The 13,409-nt window shown below is 38.2% G+C and overlaps 1 protein-coding gene across 1 annotated transcript in view; it reads right to left on the bottom strand.

The window, feature by feature from the left end:
* Positions 1 to 13,409, bottom strand: part of COL12A1 (collagen type XII alpha 1 chain) — a 153,126-nt gene that overhangs the window by 108,554 nt on the left and 31,163 nt on the right. Inside the window, 3 exon segments of the mRNA XM_014577982.3 lie at positions 1,685 to 1,957; positions 5,252 to 5,524; positions 11,432 to 11,701. Coding sequence (XP_014433468.2) covers positions 1,685 to 1,957; positions 5,252 to 5,524; positions 11,432 to 11,701 — 816 coding nt within the window.

Raw genomic sequence — 13,409 nt, forward strand, 5'->3', positions numbered from 1 at the left:
TTTTTTTCCTTTCACAAGATAAAATAGAATGAGATACAATTCAAATTCTTTTATCCACTCTTGCTTCATTAACTTTACTTTTTTCAATTACTTCATGTATTTGTCATATTATTTTTCAATCTTCCCTTCTTGAATTAAGCATTTATTTTTCTTGATATTGATCCAGGAAAAAAAACAAATTTGAAACCTATTTCAAGCATTAAACCCAGATAGAAAAGTCCTTATTTATTGATGGCAGAGGTAGAGGCCTCAGGGAGGCACTGATTTCTCCGGGAGTTAATGCTTGTGCCATTTTTAGCACGAAGCAGATTTGCAAGACATCCAAGTATGTTGCTAGTTAATATTTCACTTTTTTTCACAAGCAGATGTGACTTATGTAATACTTCAGCTACATCTTGCCATTTTATCTTGAATTCATGGACAACATGACTTAATTTGAAATGTACTTCTAGTCTTAGCTACAAAACGTATTTTCATTTGTCTTCAGAACTATTATCTTCTTATTCTTTTCATTTTACCTGCATACATTTTGTCTATTTACCTCAAATTTCTAGTTCAACATTTAAAAAAAAATATAGCACCATACGGTTAATAAGGTACCTGATGTTGATCCTCATACATTTTTTTATTGCTTTCACACCATGAACTATGCAATTTGTTGAAAGATCAAAAGGTTCTGGCTAATGTGTCCTGGCCTAGTTTGAGATTTACTTGTGTGAAAGTTCATTTTTAAAGTCTAGAAAACCATAGATATACTACTTATAGAAATGCAATATGGGTAATTCAATTAACTTTTGTACTACCGCACATTCTTATCAATAGATCCATATTACCAAATGGAGCTTCCACCATTATGCAAATGACACATTCATTTATATGAATTCACAATAGCAGCTTCCTTGTTGTCAGTTTCCCTAACTAAAATTTAATCTTCCAGACTAATTTAATGTATTTCAATACAAAGCTTTGGTACAGAGGTTTCCTGATTACACTCTGAAAAGATGTTCCAATGTAGCTGACTATTCTAGGAAGCTGAAGTTCACTTTGAATATCATAGCTTTCATGTAAAAATAGAATATTGTTACATTTGGTTTAGCTTTCTTTTCATTTGAGAAGATAACTGAGAAAATAAAGGAAAATTTCATTTACTGATATTCACATTTACAATAAGAATGTGTCTCTTAGTTTCTGTTTTATTCTGTTTTATTCTTCATTAATGCTGGTTTTACTCTGTTTGTTGTCATCTTTCTAATGATTTGGAGATGAGTAATAAGATTTATTACAATAGTCACATTTATCCCTTTCCTTTTGTTGCTGAACTGGCAAAACAATGATCTTAACATTTGGGCTTTTAGATAGAGCCACCTCTGAGATAAGACCCATTTATCAATTTGAAATACTAAACCACAATCAGATTTTTTTTTTTTTGTATTCTTCTTATGTTTATTCGTTCACATTCCAGTAGTGCACATAGCCCTGACTCATATTTTACTTCTGTAGAAATTTCAGGAACATGTATCAATTTAAAGCACCTAAAATGGAACCAAATAAACGAATGAGTATATACTATCTATATACAATTACCTTCACATGTATTTCAGTACAAAGCTTGGATACATATATTTTCTGATAGCACTCTGAAAGGATTTTCCAGATGATTTATATGCAGTCTATAAACAATTACCTTCAAGTGTTTCTCCTTGCCCAGGAAGGGCATCCCCTGCTCCAGATGCATACAAGGCAGTCACGGATAGATCATATTGGGTGCCTTGTTCTAAATCTCTCAGCACTGTAGTGGTGATATCACCCCTTATGGTCACTTCCTGGGTTTCACCTCCAGCCACGGGAGTATATGTTATACGATAGCGTTGCACTTTGCCAGGTGCTGCACTCCAAGATAACTTCATTGTAGATGTTGTAGCATCAGAAACTCTCAAATTTCTTGGACTTCCTCGGACTTTTACATGTTAAAAGACATTGAAAGCATATCATGAAACAAGCTGGATTTCTTTTTCCTTTAAGACCATTATAAGAGAGAGCAGCATATGCGCTTAAGTGATTTGCTAGAACAGTTCCAGACTGTTCAACAAATTCCATGACTCAGCTCAGAGGATTGATCAAAGACCTGAAAGGAAGTTTTTAAATACAACTACATAAGAAGTTATTACATAAGGTAAATGTGTCCTTTTTCATGTTTTAAAATATTTTTGAAATTACCATGATACAATACTTAATTTAGATTAGTCACTATTGAACATCCATAATATAGTACAGCTTTTGGTAGCATTGTGATAACATGCTCCCTTTCCCGTCCCCCATGGGCACACACATCTGTTAGAATGTAGCTTATGGACTCCATCTTTTCACTTTCTACTACAATGACTCAGGAGTCAATGCTGGAACTTGCTAAGCCCTCTGAAACTGATCCAGCATATCAATGGGCTGCAGTATGAATGGGGGCACAAAACAAGCCTGTTTATTCCATGAAGTGATGAAAGCCACCTCCCAACCCCATCCCCAAACAAAAGAATAAGAACAAAACCCAAGTCCAGTACAGTGGTAAATTCTTCCTTTTCTAGTGTATTTGTACACTGTATAAAACAGTGGGCCTCTGCAAAGTGTTCATCCTTGTGCTGGATCAGAAAGCTAATGCAAACATTTTATATCTGAAATTATCTGGAGTTCTTTGGAAAACTTTGCACCTGAGATCTTTCGGGAGGAAGGAAGATGAGGCAGGTGCAGATCAAGGCCTGGGTAAGATAAATGGGAAAACAAGAGAAAACAGGAAGAGGGCCCAAATGGTAAACAAGGACTACAAAGTAGCACAGAAACTGAATGTTTGGGGGTGAGGTTCAGAGGTACTCTCCAGAAAAGGACAAACCTGTCCCACAAGACTGAACACACTGGAGAATAATTATGGCTTGCAATGGGGAGGAAAAGTAGACATTTGAAAGAACCGGAAGAAGGATTAGTAAATGCAACAATATACTGCAGAGAGACCTCTAGAAAAAGGTGTTGCACAAAGTCCCTATTTCTACACAGCATTTGAACACTTACAGCTGCCCAGGAACAGCTGTCTCAGGCTTTCGGCGCTCAGGTTGAAGGACTATAAAACTGTTTTGCAAACATTTAAACTGGGGCTGGAATTCAAACTGAGATCTCTTGAGAAGCTAACAATGTTCAACCCCGCAGTTCAAAACCTCCCAGCACAAGTAAGTTGACCCAGGCCAGCAGTGGGTCTTTTATATCAGTGTACACATATCCAAAGGGCCTTATTGCCTATTCATTAGAATTCCATAGCATCACTGGAGAGTTTTGATGTTTCCTTTTGTTTTCTTCCACCATGACTAAACAATAGCAGACAATGCATATTCAGATTCTTTTATCCACTCTCATTTCATTAGCTTTTCTTGTTCTCAATTGTTTTTTATTATTATTATTATTATTATTATTATTTCTCATTCTTCACTCCTCAAACTAATCATTTTATTTCTTGATTGGGGGAAAACAAATGTGAAACACTATTAAAAATATTAAACCCAGGTAGAAAATACTTTTACTGATAGCAGAGGGGAAAGGTCTCAGAGAGGCAATGATTTCTCCAGAAGTTAATGTCTGTGCTAATTTTAGTACCAAGCAGATAAACAAGACACCCAAGTATTCTATTAGTTAAATTTCCACTTTTGTTTCAGAAGCTGATGTGACTTCAGCTATATCCTGCCATTTTCATCTTCAGTTTATGGGCAACATCACTTTAAATGCACTTCTAATATCTTAACTAAAAAACATATTTTCATTTGTCTCCAGATCTGTTATCCTCTTATTCTTTTCTTTTTACCTACATTAATTTTGTCTATTTATCCTCAAATTTCTAATTTACGATTTTAAATAAAATACAGTACCATGCAGTGAACAATCCTTATACATTTTTTTATTCCTTTCCTACCATGAATTATGCAATTTTGTAGAAAGACCAAAAAGTTTTGGCCAAAGTGTTCAGGCCTATTTTGAGACGTATTTGTATGAAAAGTTCAACTGCAGATATGCCCATTATAGAACTGCAATAAGGGTGTTCCCAGATTTGTTCAACTACACATTCTTATGAATACATCCAGGTTACCTCATTAGTCCTCCATTGTTATGCAAATGACACCTATATTTATATGTTTTTTACTTTACGTCCAATAATAATAGCTGCTTTGCAGTCCGGTTTTCTGAATATTTAGTCTGCAAAACTAGTTTAATGTATTTCAGTTCAAAGTTTTGGTACACACATTTACTGATAGCACTCTGAAAGGATTTTCCAATCTAGCTGATTATTTCAAGAATTGTACTTTAATTTGCATCTCACAGCTTTCAAGTCACAATATAGTATTGTTACTTTTGGTATGACTATTTTATTTGAGAAACTGAGCTAAATAAAAGGTCATTTCACCTACTGATATTCTCATTTATTACACAAAGACTTCATTATTACAGGTTTCAGTCTGCTGCTGTCATCTTTCAAAAGATGTAAGGCAGAGTTATGAGATTTATTACATTAGTCACATTTACTCCTTTGCTTTTAATCACAGGTGAAACAGTGACCTTAATATCTGGTCTTAATGCTTTAACATAAAACCACCTATGAGATAAGACCTATTAATCAACTTGAAATTCTTAATTCTAAACCACAACCAGATTTGTTTCATATACCTTTTATCCCTTATTCACTAAGGGTACATCTACACTTGCACCCTAGTTCGAACTAGGGATGCAAATGTAGCCAACCAAAATTGCTAATGAAGCGGGGATTTATTAGCATAATCTGGCCCATGCGCTATTCCAATCACCAGCTGATTCGAACCAGGAAGTGCGCTCTGGGCCACGTTAGTTCAAATCAGACCCCTTGGTTCGAACTAACGTTACTCCTTTGAGTAACCAAACCAAGGAGTCTGATTCGAACTAACGCGGCCCAGAGCACACTTCCTGGTTCGAATCAGCTGGCGATCGGAATAGCGGGCGGGCATGATTATGCTAATGAAGCGCAGGATATTTAAATCGCTGCTTCATTAGCAATTTCAGTTGCCTACATTTGCATCCCTAGTTCGAACTAGGGTGCAAGTGTAGACGTACCCCTACATTCCAAAAATGCACATAGGCCTGATTTATATGTTTACATCTGTAGACACTTCAGGAACATTATGTAATTTAAAACACCTAAAATGGAACCATATAAGTGAATAATTATACACGGTCTATAAACAATTACCTTCAAGTGTTTCTCCTTGCCCAGGAAGGGCATCCCCTGGCCCAGAGGCATATAAAGCAGTCACAGATAGATCATATTGGGTGCCTGGTTGTAAATCTCTCAGCACTGTAGTGGTAGTATCATCCCTGGTGGTCACCTCCTGGGTTTTACCTCCAGCCACGGGAGTATATGTTATACGATAGCGTTGCACTTTGCCAGGTGCTGCACTCCAAGATAACTTCATTGTAGATGTTGTAGCATCAGAAACTCTTAAATTTCTTGAACTTCCTCGGACTTTACATGTTAAAAGACATTGAAAGCATATCATGAAACAAGCCTGATTATTTTCTTTCCTTTAAGCCATTATAAGAGAGAGCAGCATATGTGCTTAAGTGATTTGCTGGATCAGTTCCAGACTTCTCAACAAATTCCATGATTCAGTCCAGAGGATTGATCTAAGACCTAAAATAAAGTTTTTAAATACAACTAAACAAGAAGTTACTACATAAGGCAATTAGTGCTTTTCAATATTTACATGGTATTTTTAAAATTACCATAACATAATAATTAATGTAAATAAATCACTAATGAACATCCATAATATGATACAGCTTTTGGCAGCTTTTTGGTATTGTGATAACATGCTCCTTTTTCTATCCCCCATGGATACACATGTCCATTAGGATATAACCTGTGGACTCGAAGTTCTCACTTTCTACTACAATGACCAGGATTCAGTGCTGGAATTTGCTGAACACTCTGGAACTGATCCAACAAATCACTGAAACATGTCAATAGGCTGCAGTTTATACAGGACACAAAAACCCTAGATATTACTTGGTGGGGGGAAAACAACCTCTCCACCCCAAGCTCAAACAAAACAATAAGGTAGAAACACAAGCCCCTAACATGGAATAAACTCCATGATATGGAACATGGTCCACAATTTCTAATTTCTCATGTGCTAAATTCTTCCTTCTCTACTGTCTTTGAAGAGTTTATAAAACCCAGGGCCTCTGGAATGTGTTTATTCTTGAGCTGGATCAGAAAGCTAATGCAAACATGTTATAGTTAAGATTATCTGAAATTCTTTGGAAAACTCTGCACCCGAGCTCTTTTAGGAGGAGAAAAGATGTGGCAACTGCAGAACAATTCTGGGAAACAAACAGAAGGCAAGGAAAAACACAAAGGCTACGTCTACACTGCATTTCTTTGTGCAAAAGCCTATGCAAATGAAGCGCGGATTAGCATGTCGCCATGCTTCATTTGCATAATTAATCAGGGGCCGTTTTTGCACAGGAGGTTTTTGCGCAAAAAGGAGCCATCTACACAGCTCTGTTTTGCACAAAACACCCCTATGCACAAGAGCAGTTCTTCCTCATTTTTTCAGGAAGAATGGCTCTTGCGCAAAAACGGGCCCTAATTAAGCACAGCAATATGCTAATCCGCACTTCATTTGCATAGGCTTTTGCGCAAGAGGGATGCAGTGTAGACGTAGCCAAAGATATCCCAAATTGTAAACAAGCACTACAACTAGCGCAGCAACTGCATTTTGGGGTTTCTTTTCCTTACAGAGGCTTCTATACAGGACAAAAGTTGAACACACTGTAGAACAATTATATTTGACAGCGGGGAGCAAAAGGATGCATTTGAAATAACAAGGAAGGAGGATTAGGAAATGCAACAATATGATTTGAAGAAACCTCAAGAAAAAGAAGGCATTGTCTTACATCACAAACACCTTCAGCTGGCTCAGATTCACAGGTCTGAGGCTACAAGGCTGTAAAATTGCTTTGTAGCCAAAACTGTGGGATCCTATGAGGGGTTGACTATATTTAGCCTCACAGCTTGAGACCTGCAAGTACAAGTTGACCCAGACCAGCTGTGGGTTTTTTATTTCAATACAGACATAAGTCTATGGAGTCACAGGAGAATTTTGATTTTTCCTTTTGTTTTCTTCCACCATGACTAAACAATAGTAGAGATACGTTTTCAGATTATTTTATTCACAGCTGTTTCATTAGCTTTCCCTTTACTCAGTTGCCTTCTTTTTTATTAATATTATTTCTCATTCTTCACTGCTCAAACTATTTTATTTCTTGTAATTGATTAGGAGAAAAACCACTGTGAAACACTATTTCAAACATTGAAACTACCCACATAGAAACTACCTTAAATACATGCTTTTATATGTTGATGGTTAGGGAGTGAGCGGTTGGGGAGGCACTGTTTTCTCCAGGAGTTAATGTATGTGCAATTTCAGTACCAAGGAAATAGGCAAGACATCCAAGTATTCTGCTAGTTAAATTTTCACTTCATTTCAGAAGCTGATGTGACTTATATTATACTTCTACTGCTACCTAACACAGGCAATGTGACAATTTTAAGAGTACTTCTATTCTCAGCTACAAAAGGTATTTTCATTTGTTTCTAGATCTGTTATCCTCTTATTCTTATCTTTTTATCTTCATAGATTTTGTCTAATTATCCTCAAATTTATTATTTTAAATAAAATACAGTACCAGACAGTAAATAGATGCCTGATGTCAATTCTTCTAGGTTTTTGGATTCCTTTCATACCATAAATTATGCAATGTGTTGAAAGATCAAAAGGTTCTGTCAAAGTGTCCTGGCCTACTTTGAGACTGACTTGTATGAAAAATTCATTGTTACTCTAGATAACTGTAGATATTCCATTCACAGAAATGCAATAAGGATGTTCCCTGAAGATTTATTCAACCACGCATTCTTATGAATACATGCAGATTTCCACAAAGGTCCTCCATATTATGAAAATGACACCTACATTTATATGTTTTTTTACTGTACATTTCATAATAATAGCTGCTTTGCTACCAGTTTCCCTGACTAAAATTTAATCTGCAAAACTTTTAATGTATTTCCTGATTACACTCCAAAAGGATTTTCCAATCTAGCTGACTATTCTAGGAAGCTGAACATTAATTTCAATCTCAGGCCTTGACTACACTGGCAAATTACGGTGCAGTAAATCAACTCCCAGCATTGTAAATACTATAGTGTCCACGCTGGCAAGACCCTGAGGGTGCATCTGCACAGCACCCTAAACTTGAAATATTACATATCTTATTTGGATTGAATTTCAAAATAGGCTATTTCAAGACATCCCTTGAGTCTTGTGGAACGAGGGTTACTGGGATGCTGAAAGAGCATGCATGCCCGTTATTTCAAAAAATATTTTGAAAAAATGGTCAGCTTATAAAGATGTGGGGTAGCTATTTTGGGATACCTCCAGTATCCCGAAATAACTGCATGGTGTAGATGTACCACTAGTGCACACTATCTCTATAGCTGTAGCATTCTGGGTAAACCACCTCAATGAGAGAGGCAGACTTTTCTTCCAGTGGCCACAACACTCGGGAACCTGTGTGGACACATCAGTAGTTTGCTGTGTTGTGACTGGCCTCTGGAAATGGCTCATAATCCCTGAAGTCACTGCTCTGCTCATTGGCTTTGAACTTGGCTGGCTGCCTAGTAGGCATGAGCATATCTCCTTTCAGAGCTTCATTTTGGACAAGCCTTCATGCTGTGCTGCTCTGATCTGGGACACAGAATAAACCATTCAGGTAGAATGCTTGTGCTGTTGAACAGAGGCAGGGGAAGGGAAGGCTGATGTCACGGCTTCCTCCTCCCCTTTCCTCAGGACAGGTTTTCTGCTGCTGTCTGAACTTACAAGACGGGATACTGACATCCCCAAAACACACTGTCTTTCCCCACACACACTCCCTGTCACACTCTTCCCCCTCCTTCCAGACATCAGTTGAAAAGCAGCTGTCAATGTAGTAGGGTGACTATGGCGCAATGGGATTGGGAAACCTGCATCCTGTGACATTGTCTGTCCCATGCAGCATTGCAAACCCTTCCCAAAACACACTGAAGCCAGTCGCACAGTGGGAAAGCTATCACAATGAACTGCTTTCTGTGCAGTTGTAAGAGCTGATAGTGCAGAGATGCTCCACCATCACGAGAAGCACAGTGTGGACACACAACAGCAGTTTCCCTGCAGCACTCTGAGAGCAGCACTACAACTAGCAGCACTTTATATCTGCCAGTGTAGACATACCCTCATAGCTTTCATGTCACAATATAGTATTCTTACTTTTGGTTTGGCTTTCCCTTATTTGAGACTCTGAGATAAATAAAGGGGCATTTAATTTACTGATAGTTGCATTTACTACAAGACGACTTCATTATTACAGGTTTTACTCAGTCACTATCATCTTTCAAAGGCTCTGGAGCTGAGTAATGAGACATACTACATTAGTCACATTTATCCCTTCCTTTTGTTCCTGAACTGGCAAAACAGTGATCTTAACATGGGGGTGGGGGTTTTTATTGTAAGATCACCCCTGAGATAAGGCCTGTGTCATCAATTTGAAATTCTTAAATTCTAAACTAAAACCAGGTTTTTTTCATATTCTTCTTATTCATATCCATTTACATTGCAGCAGTGCACAAAGACCTGACTCATAATTGGGGTCCTTAGTAGCTAAGTGATACACAAACACAACAATCATCTGAACCCTTTAGGCCCCTGTTACTTCTGAGATTAAACATTGACTTTCAAGTGACTATGTAGCTTATAAATTTGGCATCTGATGTGTTTTCCCCTACTCCTCTCACTATTTGGAATTTTATTTTACAGCATTCCTGGGAAGTGCCTTGTTTCAGGGCCCTATTTTTGTCTATCTTAAGAGCACTTCATACTGCTATCACACAGTAAAAGGGACCAAGTGTAAATGAGAAGCAAGCCCTTAACATATTTAAGGGTGAGAGTAACTATTTCCTTTCAGTTTATTTTATGGATGTGAACTACATTCATTTTTTGTTATTTTATCTCCTAATGGCTACAAGATATACCCTGACCAGCAAAGAACATAGTCACGCTTCCTCTCATAGCCTAGCGATGACAATGAGAATGTTCAGACAACAAGCAGCAACTTCTAGGCTGGGAAGTTCTCCACACCAAGGCAGAAAAACAGCCTCCAACCACCAATATAAGGAAACCTCAGGCTCCTGCTTATTTCTCTGTTATCATTCATTCTCAGGCTCTTGTTTTTACTAGACACATACAGCTGTGTTCCATTCCACCTATCCATAGGCTATATGTAACTCATTTTATGTGCAACGGGGGTCCCTGAATGTATTACATTTAGAGTAAATGTCATTTCCAACCACAGTTTCAACACAGGTTAAAGTCTGGCTCACGTTTTCAGTCAGACAAGACTTTTTAACAGAAAGATAATAAAAACAATCTGTCACCAAACTATTCCTGAGTTCACAACCAGCTGCACCCTGTGAGGCAGAGTCCCATATTTAAGTTGGTTTAGAGGAGCACAACCCCAAATGCGCAAATCAGTGAGGGTGACTTAGTTCAATGCTCCTAGGAGCAAAAGGTTATACCACCAGTGCAACACACTTTTCCAGGAACAACAGTGGGATCCCTTGTCCAGTGAACACTCCCCACTGCTTTCTGCCCATCGAACAGTCGATGGAATTTCCATCGACTATTCGATTAGTCAATAAGAGTGCTTCCACTTTGAAATGTGGGAAGAGCCCGTAAGCTGTTGCTACATTTCAAATGCGGAAGAGCCACGCAGCATTCCACCTTCGAAATGTACAAGACCCCCAGCAGGGACTCTTGTGCATCTCAAAGACTGAAATGCCACATGGAACCCGGGGCCAGCAGGGGAATCTCTGAGTCCCTCGCTGATCCCGGGCTCCATGCGGTGCTTCTGCTTTGACATGTACAAGAGCCCCAGCAGAGACTCTTGTACATTTCAAAGGTGGAACACCACCATTGCACCCCTGCCCCGCCCACAGAGCTTTTAAGCTGGCTCCCCCCAGTACCTCTTCCTCTTCTCCCTCCCTTCTGCCTCTTTCTGATAGAGGCAGCAAGGGGAGGAAGCGACTAGTCGACTAATGTGTTGACTATCCGATAAGCTTTTGCTAGTCAATTAGTCACTTACATCCCTAAGCCTTTGTGCTCTGACTAGAGGGACAGCAACTATACTTGATTCACAAGGATTGCTACACAAGGGAGGAGGGAGGTTCTTAAAACATATTTTTATTCATAGTTTTACTTCTGTAGAAATGTCAAAAACAGCAATTTAAAATGGAATCAAACAGATGAATGATTATATACAATCTATAAACAATTACCTTCAAGTGTGTCTCCTTGCCCAGGAAGGGCATCCCCTGCTCCAGATGCATACAAGGCAGTTACAGATAGATCATATCGGGTGCCTGGCTGTAAATCTCTCAGCACTGTGGTGGTAGTATCACCCCTTATGGTAACCTCCTTGGTTTCACCTGCCACTGGAGTATATGTTATAAGGTACCGCTGTACTTTGCCAGGTGCTGCACTCCACAATAACTTCATTGTAGATGTTGTAGCATCAGAAACTCTCAAATTTCTTGGACTTCCTCGGACTTTTACATGTTAAAAGATATTAAAAACATATCATGAATCAAGCCAGATTTCTTTCTTTCCTTTAAGACATTATAAGAGATTGTAGCATATATTCTTAAGTGATTTGCTGGATCAGTTCCAGACTGCTCAGCAAATTTGAAGATTCAGCCCAGAGGGCTGATCTAAGACTTGAAAGGAATTTTTTAAAATACAACTTTATTCCCTAAGACAAATTAGTGCTTTTTGATATTTTAAGTGTTTTTGAAATTGCCATGATCCCATACTTAATTTTTATGAATCATTATTCCCTCTGGGAAAATTCAACACCACTATGTGACACTTTAAGTACTTCTCAAAAATACTGACTTCCATAACATAGGGTAAGCATAAAATGGTCTGATTTTGTTCAACTGCAGTTGTTCTCATCATCTTTATTAAGTAGACATTCTAGTCAGAATCAGGAGATTTATTGTATAAAATGGTGTACCATCAGAGAGTAAAACACAATCTGTGCCCTGGAGAATTTATAATTACTTATTTTGTGGCACTATATTTTATAAAGGAACCACCTTGACTCTGTAGCATCATCATTTGACATTATCGATCATATGTGCTATTGTGTCTAAGCACAGGGGACTCAGCTAATGATAGTCTGGCTCTTTAGCTCATTAGTTCTTTGCTTCGTGTTAAGAATAAACTTCAAATTGTGCCTGAAATTAAAATTTGACATTGAACCTGCCCTTTTGGAGCTTCAATTGACAGCAAACCTACAACTGAAAAAATACAAAATTTGCAACTCTTACAATATAGAGGCATACCATAACAATTAACCAGTCATAACTAGTTTCCATTTAGCAATCAAAATTTGATCTTTATTTCTGTAAAATTGTAATGTTGCATAAACAATCAAGGCCCAATCCATCAGTTCTAGTATTCAATGTAAAGACTATCACCAATTTTAAGAGATGCTGGATTAGCCCCTAAATAAGCAACTTACTGACAGCAGATAAAAGATGTGTCATGTACCCTGTGACTACATGATCAACTTTTAAGATTATACATACTTAGAGTTTAAACCTTTCAAATTGAAAGGTTTTTGTAACAGATAATTCAGAAGTCTTATTTTCTTTGCCTTATATATACATGGGCATTTTGACCATGGCACTTTGACACATTTAAGGGTATGTCTAGACTACGTGGCTCCGTAGACTGAGCCATGTAAACTAGTTTACCAGGCATAGGCAAAGAAGCGGGGATTTAAATAATCCCCACTTCATTAAAATAAACATGGCTGCCGTGCTTGCCGACGATCAGCTGATCAGGCACAGCGCTGTAGTCTAAATGCGGATCGGTCGGATGGGGAAGCCTTTGCCGACCAATCCTGTGAGCCTCGTTTCACGAGGCATAAGTGATCAGTCGGCAAAGGCTTCCCCAGCCGACCGAGCCGCGTCTAGACTACTGCGCTGTGCCGGATCAGCTGATCGTCAGCACAGCGCAGTAGCCATGTTTATTTTAATGAAGTGGGGATTATTTAAATCCTCGCTTCTTTGCCTATGCCGGGTAAACTAGTTTACATGGCTCTGTTGACGGAGCTATGTAGTCTAGACATACTCTAAGAGTTACAGATTCAAGCATGAACATAAAAGGCAAAATTCAAAGGTTTTTTATTAGCATTTGAGTTACTGTTATATCATAGGTCAGTTACACTTGCATGATTCTGAAATGCCT

This window comes from Pelodiscus sinensis, chromosome 3 (genome assembly GCF_049634645.1).
Source record: "Pelodiscus sinensis isolate JC-2024 chromosome 3, ASM4963464v1, whole genome shotgun sequence".
NCBI classification, from domain to species: domain Eukaryota; kingdom Metazoa; phylum Chordata; order Testudines; family Trionychidae; genus Pelodiscus; species Pelodiscus sinensis.